The sequence below is a fragment of the Emydura macquarii genome, unplaced genomic scaffold (assembly GCF_026122565.2).
Source record: "Emydura macquarii macquarii isolate MOO-44397 ecotype Brisbane River unplaced genomic scaffold, CSIRO-AGI_Emac_v2 contig_383, whole genome shotgun sequence".
Lineage (NCBI taxonomy): Eukaryota > Metazoa > Chordata > Testudines > Chelidae > Emydura > Emydura macquarii.
Window position 1 is genome coordinate 74,687 of NW_027130520.1, and position 14,944 is coordinate 89,630.

The 14,944-nt window shown below is 43.6% G+C and overlaps 1 protein-coding gene across 2 annotated transcripts in view; it reads right to left on the minus strand.

Annotated features, from left to right (window-relative positions):
• Positions 1 to 6,520: 6,520 nt before the first annotated feature.
• The window catches only part of PIP4P2 (phosphatidylinositol-4,5-bisphosphate 4-phosphatase 2), a 47,979-nt gene continuing 39,555 nt past the window's right edge, over positions 6,521 to 14,944 (minus strand). For both annotated transcript variants that reach the window (XM_067536254.1, XM_067536247.1), the window contains exons 6-7: positions 13,573 to 13,663; positions 6,521 to 8,100 (exon numbers count right to left, since the gene is read on the minus strand). In XM_067536254.1, the coding sequence (XP_067392355.1) occupies positions 7,957 to 8,100; positions 13,573 to 13,663 (235 nt within the window). In that variant the 3' untranslated portion in view covers positions 6,521 to 7,956. The remainder of the gene's footprint in view (positions 8,101 to 13,572; positions 13,664 to 14,944) is intronic.

Sequence of the window (14,944 nt, forward strand, 5' to 3'; positions counted from 1 at the left end):
TGGTGAATCCATGTTGACTGTTCCTGATCACCTTCATCTCTTCCAAGTGCCTTAAAATGGATTCCTTGAGGACCTGCTCCATGATTTTTCCAGGGATTGAGGTGAAGCTGACCGGTCTGTAGTTCCCTGGATCCTCTTTCTTCCCTTTCTTGAAGATGGGCACTATGTTTGCCTTTTTCCAGTCATCAGGGACCTCCCCCAATTGCCATGATCTTTCAAAGATAATAGCCAATGGCTCTGAAATCACATCAGCCAACTCCCTCAGCACCATCGGATGCATTGCATCTGGCCCCATGGACTTGTGTATGTCCAATCATGCATCCTGTGGACCAGGATAGAGACCAGGCTTCATGAGCTGCAACTGAAATGCAGGAAGCCTCCAGTCATTAGGTCAGACCACCAATGTTACAGGCCCTGATAGTTTGTTCAGACCACTCCTTGTCTCTTCTGGGACTCATTACTGAAACCTTGGACAGAGTATGGACATTGCCCCATGGGCCTGAGAATCTGCAGAAATGGATTGTTGTATTCCAGCCTGAGAACTAGAGGCTGAGGGATCAAGAACGGCAACTGGACATGGAAAATTGCTCCCTGTGGGAAGAAGTTACAGTACTAAGGGCAGCTGCAGGTACCCACTTGTCTCCCCTTGCAACACCAGCTTTGGCAACCAACCCCAGAGTTCCATTACCAGAGAGATACGATGGCACCCATAGCAATTTTTGCAGGTTTATTACCTACTGTAGACTCCTGTTTATGCTCCAGCCCCAGGAATATACCACAGATCAGGTTAGATGAGATCAATACTTTGCATGCTTACTGAAGAAGCTCTAGCTTGGGCTTCTCCCTTTCTAGAGCAGGATCACCCCATCTGCTAAGATGAGAGTCCTTCCTACAAGCATTCATCACCATGTTTGATGGCCCACATAAAACTCGCTTGGCAGAGACCACCCTGTGTAAGCTTCAACAAGCCCTAGAGTCAGCTGCCTCTTACATTGCTCAGTTTAGATGCTTGGCCACAGACTCCACCTGGAATGATATAGCACCATCAGTTTCACCTTGGTCTCTGCAACAAATTGAAGGATGAGCAGGCACCAATAGACCTTCCCACCCAATTGCAGGCCTTTATGGACCTGTGTATCAGGATAGACACCAGGCTTCATGAACTACAATTGGAATGTGGGAAGCCTCATCATTTATATTTATAAGAATTGTCTTGTTCAAAATACTGCATATTATGCTATATTCTCTCTCTTCTCTAAATTCAGGAACCACAAATCAGGATTTCGTTAAACCTTTTAAGAAGGGTTGTGTTATATGGAAGTTCTAAAAAGAAATGTTACAAGTTTTTAAAAAAATCAATCAGACCCTTGTACTAAGAATTTCATGAATTAATCACATATTCCAAAATATTTGCACCTTGATAAATAAGCCCCATCTACATCTCACACTTGCCCAAGATTCGGCCCTCAAACTCCAGAAAGCTTAGACCCACTTGAGTCCATACAGAGAGGCACGTTGTCTCCAGGTGAGCAAGAGTATCGGAGACAGGAAAAACTCTGTTTCTATTGTGGAGGAGCAGGATATGCTGTATCTATTTGCCCTGCCAAAATCTCCAACAGCCCAATGATGGGAAAAGACCAGGCTCAGTTGGGGTCTGTAAGCGTCTCGGGCTCCGTGGGAGGCCACAGTGGCTTCCTACAGGGGAATAACTCGCTCTTGGCGAGAGATCAGTCTAAGCAATTTGCCCTCCGGCAGGGCGAGTGAGCAAGGAGTCTATCGCTCCAACCCCTAGGCAGGGTGAGCAGAAGCGGATCGCTCAGGTCCTCAGTCAGGGCGGGCGAACAAGGAGTCTATCGCTCCAACCCCTAGGCAGGGTGAGCAGGCGGATCGCTCAGGCCCTCAGGCAGGGCGAGCGAGCAAGGAGTCTATCGCTCCAGCCCCTAGGCAGGGTGAGCAGGCGGATCGCTCAGGCCCTCAGGCAGGGCGAGCGAGCAAGGAGTCTATCGCTCCAACCCCTAGGCAGGGTGAGCAGGCGGATCGCTCAGGCCCTCAGGCAGGGCGAGCGAGCAAGGAGTCTATCGCTCCAACCCCTAGGCAGGGTGAGCAGGTGGATCGCTCAGGCCCTCAGGCAGGGCGAGCGAGCAAGGAGTCTATCGCTCCAGCCCCTAGGCAGGGTGAGCAGAGGATCGCTCAGGCCCTTAGGCAGGGCGGGCGAACAAGGAGTCAGTTGCTCCAACCCCTAGGCAGGGTGAGCAGAGGATCGCACAGGCCCTTAGGCAGGGCGAGCGAACAAGGAGTCAGTTGCTCCAACCCCTAGGCAGGGTGAGCAGAGGATCGCTCAGGCCCAGGCAGGGTGAGCGAACAAGGAGTCAGTTGCTCCAACCCCTAGGCAGGGTGAGCAGAGGAGGAGCTTCCGATGGGGTCAGGAGAGCAATCCTCCTGGGGTGGCTAGGGCAAAGGGGGAAGGGAGGGGGACGCAGGCCCACCCGTCCCCACTGCGTCCCAGCCCAGGGCCCTAGCAGTGGCAGAAGCGGCTGCCACTGTGCCGGCGGGGCTCCCGCCGCAACACACCGGCTATAAGGCGGCTTCAGCCACAGGCCGTGGCTGTCCCTGGGCTACTTCCTCCCCACTGACCCTAGTACCTGCTGCGTCCGTGTCTCAAGGGTAGTCCACCTGGGGTAGCGTTGTTAGTCCTTCCTCGTCGACCGGGGGTAAGGCAGGAAACTCCTCTTCAGGGGGCAGCTCCTCCAGGTCGTTGTAGGAGGGGAGCGGGTCGGCCTCGGGCAGCTCCTCCAAGTCCTGCCCCACTGCAGGGAGGGGCTCGGCGGCTGGCAGTTCCTCCAAATCTGGCCCGGCCTCCGGGGGTGTCCGCCACTCGGGCTGCTCTGGGGTCTCGGCCCAGTCTGGTGGTCCCAGAGCACGGCCCCGGGCTCGGGGTCGGGGTAACTCGGCCCAGTCGTCCTGGACAGGTTGCCTTGTCCAGCTCCTCGAGGGCCCTATCCAATCCCTGGGCCCAGGTGGGGCCGGGGTCCGTCGGTGGCGGCTAGGCTCCGGCCTAGGCCTCTGTTGGCGGGGCAGCCAGGCTTTTGTATTTCCCCTTCCTGTTGGGGCTCCGCCCCGGGGCTGCCAATTGGCCTGGCCGGGTGGCCCTATCACGGCCCGGGTCCCCTGTTGCCGGGCAGACTCTGGGGCAGGGTGTGAATTGGGCCAATCAGAGCTCTCGGGCCCTTCCCCCGGCTCTGGCTCCGTGGGAGGCCACAGTGGCTTCCTACAGGGTCCTGATTCTGGGTACCACCACTGAAACACCACAAGGTTATATTCAACTAGGAGGTGCTCATCGTCCTCCACTTCTACATATCACCTTCCAATTGCAGATCCTGCAGGACTAGCAGGCCCTTCCTATGCAATGGGCCTTGATTGACTTGGGAGTTGGGGATAATTTCATAGATTCTTCCACAGCCCTAATACTCAGTCTTTCATTACAACCCAACACCACCCTGGATGTGGTGGAAACAGCAGATGGGTCCCCATTGACATCAGACCTGATTACATAGACCATACCTTTAGAAGTGGTGACTGAGGAATACCAGGAAGTTCTACAGTTCAGTCTTATGTCCCTTTAGGTATTTTATCTTGACTGGGGGAGGCACTATGGCTAATCCGGCATGACCCCATGTTCTGTGGTCCCAATGCATTATTTATTTTGCATCGAGCTTATGCAGGGAGTACTGCCTTCTGGTTCAACAACCCAAAATCCTAGAATCCAAGCTGGAGAACCCTGCTCCAAAAACCCAGAGTCGTCCCCCCCCCACCACACACACACACACAGCAGCCACTCTACTGGATATAGAAAAACCAACTCTCCATGACAAGCCACGACTTTCCACAAAATACCAAGTCTAACAGGACTTCTTTAAAAAAAAAGAAGAAATGTAAACATCTTACCCTGCACTGTGATTACAACTGTCCCATAGACCTTCAACTGGAAGCTAAAATTCCATTTGGGTGCATATATTCTATATCTGAGCCCAAGTTAGCGGCCTTAAGAGAATACATCTAGGAAAGCTAAACAAAGGCTTTATCTGTCATTAGACCTCCTCCCTGGGGACCCTGATATTTTTTTGCTAAAAGGAAAGAGCTCTGTGAGACTTTGTGTGGATTACAGGGTGCTTCATAATAAGTACCCACTAAATAGAGTTTAAATGAGCAGGTGCAGAATGAGAGGAATAAGGAAAATGGAAGCTTTCCCTCAGCATCTCTCTAGTCCTTGGGTTTTTAACCTACCTACCTACGGGTTTTATAAAGCCACCCATCATCATAGTATTTGAGCACCTTCTATATAAAATCAATACCAACAGTGACATCCCTAGCAGACTTCATGGAGTTTCTGGCATGTGTGCCCTCTGAGGGTAAAAACTCTGCTCGGAGTGGAGTTTTTTTTTAGATTTTATTCATTTCCCTTTTTTTGGTAAGGTTTTAGGGTAGAAGTTGTTAGCAGGAAAGAGGGGTAAACACTGAAACCCACGCACCAGCAGATACAAAATTTAGTGTTTAAGGGTTCCCCTCTGTTTCTATCACTGCTATCCTGTACTGGTAGTCAAACCAAGAGACTTATATAGGTAAAGTAGAAGAAATTTATTGTGGGATAAATGAATAATAATCAGGATCACTCGGAGGGGTTCTAATACAGCGGAGGTGTATTCCAGGCATTTCCCTATATAATCAGTAAGTATATACATAGGCCACAGCTCAGATGTAAATACTCAGGATTTGTTCTTCTCCCTTCCACAAGGTATTGATCTCAACTTTCCTGGGATGTGGAGTTGTCCTCAGCTTCAGGACTCCAGCATCAAAACAAGGATGTTTTCCAAAGTAAGTAGCTGCATCAACGTGGGGGCTTCCCTTGATCTCCTCTCAGATCCTTCTGTTTTCTCCAGAGTCTTTTCTATTGTTGGTCCACGCTGTCACTAGAATGGACAGTGTGCAGGCATACTTGTCTGCCTCTGGGATGGACAGCCTCAAGCTGTCTGCCTCACTTTCATTTATACTCTTCGGTTGCTGAGCAGATTCTAGATGCTCCCACTTTCTATCTTTCCCGTCCTCTACTGGAAAAGGTGGGAAAGCCCATAAAGAAGGCTTCCTATATGGAGTTCTTACTATCTTTTTTAACAATCCAATATTGCGATGGGCCTGCATTTGCAACTTAAACCATACTGAGGGGGATGTATCAGTAACAGTCATTTCCAACAAAATGATTTAACAATCATGTCAGTGTTGTGACATTCATATGGTGAAAAGGCCTTTTCAAAGGGAAGAATTTTACAATGTTTCCTAAAGACAGTCAGACTCTGGATTTACCTCATTTCTCTGGAAATGTTTTCCACCGCTGAATCTCCTCAACCAAGAATGCTTTATCTCCTGCACTTCATCCTGGCCCTAGTGCTCTGCGCATTGACCCAGAGGAGTGTAGCTGCCATGGTAATTCATAGATCAAAATTCAGTCTTTAATATATCTGGGACTTGATCTGTAAATTGCTTTGAAAATTAGAACCAAGTACTTGAACTGGCATTAGAAACTAACAGGGAGCCAGAGGAAAGACTAATATAGACCTGAGGTCTTATGGTAGCCTAAGCTAGGAGAAGGCAAGCAGCCATGTTCTGTAGCAGGTAAAACCTGTGCCTGTTCCTTAGGATTAATATCCATCCTTTAATAACCAGACAGCATAGCAATCAGTCCATGAAACTTAAACAATTACTTACACAAAAAGGAAGCAAATGAAAAGACAATGATCTCTGAACTTGTGGCAACAAAGATACTGGGCAACAATCAAGTGCGCCCATGTTTCCAGAAATGCTCCCCTTTTGTCTTAAATACAGATTAATTCAGGACAATATGGAGGGGAAAAAACACCAAAAAAACCCAATAATGCAATTTGGACAAATAAATATCACAAACACATTATGATCAGTTTTCAGTCACTGTAAAAATGTTCAAAAAGCTGAAAGTTGGGAAATTATTGGTTGCCCCGTTCAATTACTCATGAATTCCAAATATCACAAGTGAAAAGTACAAAACAAAATTTATTTTGATCATGTCAGTGTAACCGTACAGAGGAGACTAGATTATTATTTATTTATTTATTTAAGAGTGTTAAATGTTATGATCAAAGGGGAGTTTTGTGGGAAAGTTTTGTGAGCTGGGATGGGATCTGTCATAGGAAGTTGCAGGAAGTTTTGACAGTTGTCTCAAATGCTTAATGGCATTGTAAGTGATCTTTTAGATGCAAGCTGACTTATCTTCTACCTGGCCCCACAACAGCTAGGACTCTCCCTTTCAAAAGGGAGCTTGCTTGTACCAAGTCTGGAGGACTGATCCTTTGTCCTTGAGATTGGCACTATTAGGTATGGGAGTGACCACATGCCTTCTGTAAAGGACAGCTGCACTGCTTCCATGCCATTTGGTCAGACTCTTCTAATTAGGAGCCTATGCACCTTTTACACAGAAGGAAAAAGTATCAACTTTGAATAATAATCTTTATTAGTTTATTTTAAAAGGTACATTGTAATCCTGAGCTACTGCTTTTGTACATTTATCATGATACAAAGACATGTCATTTACAATTTGAAGAATACATTTATTGTGCTCAAATCCTCATCTGAATGTCACTTTGTCCTATCAGGAACATAGATCATTTAAAATAATATACATATCCCTGGAACACCCACATTAATTTACCCTGACCCCATTATCTACAGTCTACTATCTTCTAAAGAGCTCAGGACATTCCTTCTGAATTTAGCAAAAAACTAGTTTAAAACTGTAAAGATGGGCAGTGCAAGAACTGGTCCCTTAATCTTTGTGAATACATCATTAGAAAATTAAATTGGTTTCGGTTTCCGTATTCTCTTGAATGAATTACCAATGTAAAATTGGCCAGCAGTATTTTGATGGAATGATCAGAGTAACAGTTTACTCATTTTCATATTATAGCAGTACCTCCTTTTGCAGTGACCAGAGCAAAACTCTCCCAACAGGAAAAATTTATGATCAGATGAAAGCAAGAGATAACCCATCACCACCCTATCTTCAGCTAAATGACACCTATGTATTATTAAAAAGAGTCATATTAAATACTTCCCTTCACCCTTTCAAGGAACTCATACAAACAACCAGAGTAAAGTTCCATAAATCCAATCATGGCTTTTAGGATTTGCCAGTTTAAAAAACAAAACAAAAAAAACCCATTAATAAGTCCCAGGATCCTTGTGAAAAAACATTTATCCAAGTTGAATTCCAACATTGGATAAATTGAAATTTCTATTTCTAACTGGATTACCAAAATATTGCATCTCTCTACCTGAAATCTGAAAGCATACAGTGTTTACAAATGTTGTCTCTCTAGCAACAGTGTCAGTCTTCAAAAGTACATTCGTAAATTTCACTTCCTGAATAAGGTCACTATAATCTTAGGTAAAAGTTACAGTAAGCAGTTCAAGCAGATTGCTTATTGCTTAGATTTTAAAGCAAGCCACTTTAATACAGTTTTAATGAAAACATAAGTACAAATGTGAAGCTACTGTAGAAACACTTATAAACACCTCTTGCTTTTGAGTACTTACTGATCACCCAAAGAATGGCACAGACTGATCTTAACATAATAAAAAGGAAACATAAAACTTAATACTGTTTGTTGGAATTAAATTCAGCAATACCTTTAAGACAGGTGTATGAACATGTAAACAAAGCTTTAGTATTCAGAGCTTGGGAATCTAGCAGCAAAACAAACTATTTGCATATAATGTAGTGCAATGAACATTTGTTCTTAAAAGATCCCCAGTCTTAAAACTACTTGTGAGAGAATGGAATCCTTAAAGGAAAAAATTTAAAAATGTCCAACATGTAGCATCCAGAATCACTAGACTTTTTTTTACCTGCTATAATCTACCATTATAAGTCTATGCAAAACTGTGCTCTGGATAACTGACTTTTATGGCTCCCCAGTAACAGGCTCGAATAAGGCAGATCAAGCCTAAGAGATAAGCAACAGCCCAAGAAACATATGTTGCATGGAAACGCCTGGCAAAATCTTGCGTACCAACCTAAAAAAAGAAAAACAAATGTCAGCAACACAATAGTCTGAGCAGTTTGAGAGGGAAAAGAAGTGTTTCTCTAAAAACATATTCAATTTAAGAGACATTGTCAAGGGCCACAGTACCCTTTTTTTAGTCCCATGCAGATATTTTTTATTTTAAGTGAAGGATACCAATATTTAAAATCATACCAAAACTCAAGAAGATTGTTTTTAAACTCCATGTAGTTTCTTACTTTCCCTCCCTCCATTATAGGCCAGTCCTCTACTACTCACGTAAGGCTCCAGAAGACCTGTCATAGAACCAGGGCAGTTCCACTGTGCAAGTGAAGGGTTTCAGTAAGCTCATAAGGACAAAATTCAATCCATGTGCTGGGGGAGGGGGAAGCTCCTTCCACTCCAGTATGCAGCCATGGGATTGCTGTCATTCTAAGGTTGTAGTGATGGCTACAGAGCTTCACAAAAAGTGGAAAAGCAATTCTCTTTCTGTAATTCCTTCTCTAACTTGCATTTAAATTTCTGAAATAATTCTGCTCTGAAAATCATGGGATTATATATGACAAAATGTAAGTCTGTTGAAGTTAGAAAAGGAATCAAAATGAGGCTGAAATAGCAAAAAGATGGTTTCAACTAAGGAGGAACTAGCATTGCTACTAATATGCAGGGGTGTAACTTTATCCTTAATATTTATTATATTCATTGTTATTATGTAAGTATTGCCATTCTATATCACCCCAGTAATCCTCCTAGGGCAGTGCTGTCTCGAACAGTGACCAATCTCAGATGCTTCAGAGAAAGGTATATAGCTTCCATCATGGACAGTTATTAAATAAACTGTCAATAGGAGAATTTTGGTTAGTTGTCTTATTTTCTGATTTTTATTCCTTATAAAATTTTATATTATGTATCATAAATGTAGATGTTTGTACTGGCTGTATAAACTTTCTAATCCTTTCCGAATTCTACTGAGCTCTTGACCTTAATTCATGTAACAATGAGCTCCACAGGTCAATCATGCACTGGAAAAGAGTATGTGTATTTCCTTTTATTAGTTTTATACAGGCTGGGCCAGTCATGGTCCCACTGTGGCTGCTTTGCATCTATCTGCCAGCACAAAGCAGCTGTAAAACCAGCTTAGCTAGCTAGTTGAGGATTCCACCTGCCTACCAAGAAGGGATATCACCTGTCAATGAATGACACCACAGAGAACATTGTTAAGATGCTGGTACATCTTGCTGATCCCTGGCTACTAAAACAGCCCCTTGGGGCTGTGAACAGCTGATACAAGTTATGTCAGTGATCAGCTTGGTCCCTAGTGGCCGCGGAACAAAACCTCTTTTTGCCCTCCTTTAGTTATGGGCACTGTTCCAATTGGTTGGAGCAAAGAATTTGAGTTGTTGCCTTTAATTTCACTGGGTGATGCATTGTTCTACTTTTTAAAAAAAGGCTAAGGAAGAACATCAAGATTATCTTTTCATTATTTTACATAATTATCTGGCCCCCCTCTTACTCATCTCCTTTGTAAACATTTCTGATGTTTTAAATCTCTATATATGCAAGTCTTTCCATGTTGCTAATAATTTTTGCTGCCCTTCTCTAGACCCTTTTTATTTCTGCTATATCCCTTTTAAGAGGGGTGACTAGAAAGAAACAGTATACAAGGTAAGAGACTACCATTGATTTATATAATGGCATGTTAATTAAACGATGCCCCTTTTCTTAGTGTAGCATAACAGCTTGTTTTATTTATTTATTTATTTATGGACCACTACAGCACATTGACCTTTTTTTTCCTGAATAGGTACAATTAATTCAGAATCCATCCATTTCTTTAAAGTAGCTAAAATTATTCTTTACAATAAGTATCATTTTGCATTTGTCTGCATTGCATTTAGTCAGTCGTGTTGCTCAACCACTTAGCTCTCAAGTCACATGGGCATCTCTTGCAAATTACATCTTACTGGGACAGAAGATATACATCCTACACACTTTCATAATTTCTGTACAAGGCACATCTTTAAGATACCATTTGAAAACTCGTAATTTGCAGGTCAGTATGGTCCTGATGTGTGAAAACGTTATGTGTGAAGTTATAAGATTTCCCTGTATGATGTTATTAACACATGTTCCAAACAGCCCCGCCCAACAGAGGTTGGCAAACAAGTCTGTCCAAAACAAAGGAATATGTGCTTTCCTTAATTTGGATTTAAGCAATAAACAGAGTCATCAAGCAGGAAAGGAAACAAAGAATGCTCAAACAGGTGAGAAAAAGCCAGCAGGGAACATCCTTACAGAATCATAGAAGATTAGGGAAGGAAGTGACCACAGGAGGTCATCTACTCCAATCCCCTGCTCAAAGCAGGACCAACCCCAACTAAATCATCCCAGCGAGAGCTCTGTTAAGCCAGGCCTTAAAAACGTCTACAGATGGAGATTCCACCACTTCCTTAGGTAATTCATTCTTCCAGTGCCTCACCACCCTCTGAGTAAAGAAGTTTTTCCTAATATCCAACCTAGACCTCCCGCACTGCAACTTGAGACCACTGCTCCTAGTTCTGCCATCTACTACTACTGAAAACTGACGAGTTCCATCCTCTCTGGAACCCCCTTTCAGGTAGCTAAAGGCTGCTATCAAATCCCCCCTCATTCTTCCCTTCTGCAGACTAAACAAGCCTAGTTCCCTCAGTCTCTGCTCATAAGTCATGTGCTCCCATCCCCCAATCATTTTTGTTGCCCTCCGCTGGACTATCTCCAATTAGTCTACATCCTTTCTGTAGTGGGGGCCCAAAACTGACACAGTACTCCAAATGTGGTCTCACCCATGCCGAATAGAGGGGCATAATCACATCCCTTGATCTGCTGGCAATGCTCCGACTAATGCACAGTGTTGACTCATATCCAGTTTCTTGTCCACTGTAATCCCCAGGTCCTTTTCTGCAGAACTGCTGCCTAGCCAGTCGGTCCCCAGTCTATAGCAGTGCATGGGATTATTTCATCCAAAGTGCAAGACTCTGAACTTATCCTTGTTAACCTCATCAGATTTCTTTTGGCCAAATCCTCCCATTTGTCTAGGTCACTCTGCATTCTCTCTCTACCCTCCACAGCATATCTACCACTCCCCCCAGCTTAGTGGCATCTGCAGACTTCCACATGCTCTGTCTCCTAAGGCCCAGATAGAAATGTTTTTCAAGAAAGGGACTGAAACTATAAAAAGAAGGGACAAACACCCTAAGGCACCTTTTTCTCTCACCCTGACCATTGCATTCACTGTATCTGAAGCATCAAAGGAAGCATCCATTGGACTCTGAGGGAAGTCCTGACCCTGACTCTGGGCTTTGGTCAGTAACACTGCTCAAAACATGTGGTGAGAAACTTTGCTTGAATCTGATAGTTAGTTAAGCTAGGTATTAGTAATGTCTTATGCTTATTTTTCTTGTAAACATTTCTGACTTTTATGCCTCACTACTTGTACTCAAAATCTCTCTCTCTGTAGTTAATAACCTTGTTTTATTATTTTATCTAATCCACTGTGTTCAAATTGAAGTGTCTGGGTAACTATCTGGAGTGACAAGTTGCATGCATATTGTTCCCTTAAAGGAATAATAGGCTTAATATAATTTGTATTGTCCAGGAGAGGGCTGGGCAGTACAGGACATCTATTTCTTGGAGAAAATCTAAGGCTGGAGGTTGGTTGGGGTCACCCTGCCAGTATAACCAAGGCTACTGAGAGCCAGAGTGTAACCCAAGTGTGACTGGCAGGCTGAAGTTACACACAGATATTCAGAATGTGGCTTGCATGCTGGAAGGTTGTTTGTGAGTGGCTCAGGTGGGAACTACTTCAGCACGGCACCCAATGTTTCAGGAAAGGGGTAACAGCTGCTCATTAGTTTGGATTGTATGCTGATATGTCACATTCCATGGACTTACAAGCTGGTGTTGTGCATAGTACTCTATCAAAAGTTTTCTAGAGATCATGTGTTTTACTCTCATCTCTCAGGGAAAGGAAGGTTTAGTCTATATGGCTTCCTAGCAGTCTTCTGAATAATATCATATCACAACTACAGCTGGTCACAAATTTTCTATTGGAAAATGCTGATTTGTGAAATTGAAACATTCTATTGGAATAGCTCAATTTCAATGAAATGTCTGATAGAAACCAGACCTAAGAAGCCTAATTTCCTGCCCATGGGGCAGGTGCCTGGAGAGCTTGGGTTTCCAAGCTCCTCACCTGGCAGGAGGCCAGGGAGCATTTCTTGTTTCAGAAACACTAAAATGTCCCCCTTGAGAGAATGCTTCAGGGCACGACACCAAGCGTAGCACGTCCCTTCCCCTACACTCCCCCAAGGTGGTCTCCAGACTCCCTCTAGCCTGGCCTCATGCCCCTCCGCCCAAGTGGTCACCAGAGCCCCCCAACCCATGTCCTGCTGGACAAGTCCCCGGAACCCTCTCCAACCCCCATTGCCCCAACCGGCCTCTTTCCCACCCCAGTCCGTCTCCTGTCACCTGCTTCTACCACATTCTGGCCTCCCCTCATCTCCCCATGGCTGCTATCTCCCCATGGCTGCATCCCTCCCTCCATGGAATGTGACATATCAGCATACAATCCAAACTAATGAGCAGCTGTTACCCCTTTCCTGAAACATTGGGTGCCGTGCTGAAGTAGTTCCCACCTGAGCCACTCACAAATCCCTCCTTCTACCTAGAGCCTCCTTCCTGTCCCTCTGCTATCCCAGCCCCCAAAGGGGCACCGCACCACTTACTGGATCATAGTCCAATAGCTTAATCTCCTGGCTCCAAGCTCAAGAGTACATACACACGTACACACACACACAGCTTTGCTGCCCAGATCCCAGCCTATACCCATTCCTCTTCACCCACCCCATCTCTGCTACTTGGCTCAACTGGGGGCATAGAGGAACGTGGGGAGGGGAGGTGGCGAGCGGCAATGCCAGGTGGCTCAGGCCAGCCCCATGCGTCCCATTTTCGGGAAATAAGATCACCCTACTTTCTGGGGAACTGGCAGACGATTGGGGAGCTTGGAGGGACAATTGGGGAATTAGGGGAGGGGAGCTGGCAGGGACACTGGACCTTGACTAGACTTTGACCAAGAAATTTGGACTTTGACAAAAAAATAATTGACTACCTCTGCTTCAGGGTTTCCAAAACTAAGCACTGTGAAATTTCAGTTCTGCAAAAAAATGTTGAGGTTTTGGCTTTTCATCCCAAATCCGAAATAATTTTTTCCCCAAAACCTCAGTTTCTCATGGAACCAAAATATAGTTTCCCAGCCAGCTCCAATGAAAACCTTACAAGAGCCCACCTGCCTTTTAAAAGTTCCAAGGCAAGCATAATTAGCTGATTAGTGGGATGGTGACAGGCAATACTGAAGGTAGAAATTGAAGAGATTCTACTTAAACGCTGGAAAAGGGATTAGGGAGCTATAGAAGATCCACTGCAAATTAACATTAAGTGCATTACTCACAGTTAATCCAACTCCAATGAAGATGCATATCATTCCAATGGTAATGTATGCACAGCAGCGTCTTCGTGGGAGTGCGCTTCCTACAGAGGAACTGTAAATGAAATGTTTGTTAGATTAGACCAGGAGTAGCAGTACATTACAGATGCGAGACTCCTCTGGAAACAGACCTGATCTATGACGATTCCCTGTTTACAGTTACGTTTTGTGACCTATTAGTTAGCCACTTTTAAAAATCATTTAATATGTGCTATGTTAATTACATATCAATCTAGATTTTTAATCAAAATGTTGTATGGTATTAAGTCAAACACCTTACAGAATTCTAAGTATATTCACCACTATTACCTTTATCAACCAAACTTGTAATCTCACCCTCCCCAACAAAAAAAAAAAAAAAAGAAATTAAGTTAGTTTGACAGGATCTATTTTCCATAAACCCATGTTGATTTGAATTAATTACATTACCCTCTTTTAATTAATTATTAATCAAGTGTCATATCACCTGCTCCATTATCTTGCCTGGGATCGATATCAGGTTGACAGGCTTATAACTACCCAGTCATCCCATTACCCTTTTTAAAAATTGGCACAACATTAGCTTTCTTTCAGGCTTCTGGAACTTCACCAGTGCTCAATGACTTGCTAAAAAAAAATCATTAATGGTCCAGCGAGCTCCTTAGCCAGCATTTTAAAAACTCGTGGATGCAAGTTATCTGGAATTGCTGATTTAAAAGCATCTAATTTTAATAGCTTCTGTTTAACATCCTCCTGAGATATTAGCAGAATGGAAAGAATCTCATATAGTGAGACTGCATGATCTGTTTTTCCTCCAAATACAGAATAGAAATATTTTTAGAACACTTCTGCCTTTTCTTGATCATCTACTAATGGACCAACACCATTGTCAGGATCCTTTTGTTCCCAATATATTTGAAAAACTTCTTATTGTCCTTAACTGTGCTAGCCACAGAATCCTCCTTTTATCCCTTGGCTTCTGTTTGTCAGTTTTCTACAATTCTTAACTTCTGGTTTATATTTTTTACTATCAACTTCTCTTTTCTTCCATTTGTTTACGTAATTGTTTACAAAAATTTTAAAGCGATCTTCACTTCCCCTGTAAGCCAATTTGGTTTTGTAATTTGCACAACCTTCTTCCTCAGTTGTGGGATTGTGGCTTTTTGGGCATCTTTATTTGTTCTTAAATGATTCCTGATTATCACTCACATTTTTCTGACTCAACTTTCCCTCCCAGCTGACCTGGTTCATAATTGTTTTCAGCTTTGTGAAACTAGCCCTATTATAGCACCAAGTAGATATATTACTAGTCTGGACAGTTTTCTGATTGCATGTTATAAATGTGATCAATTCTTAA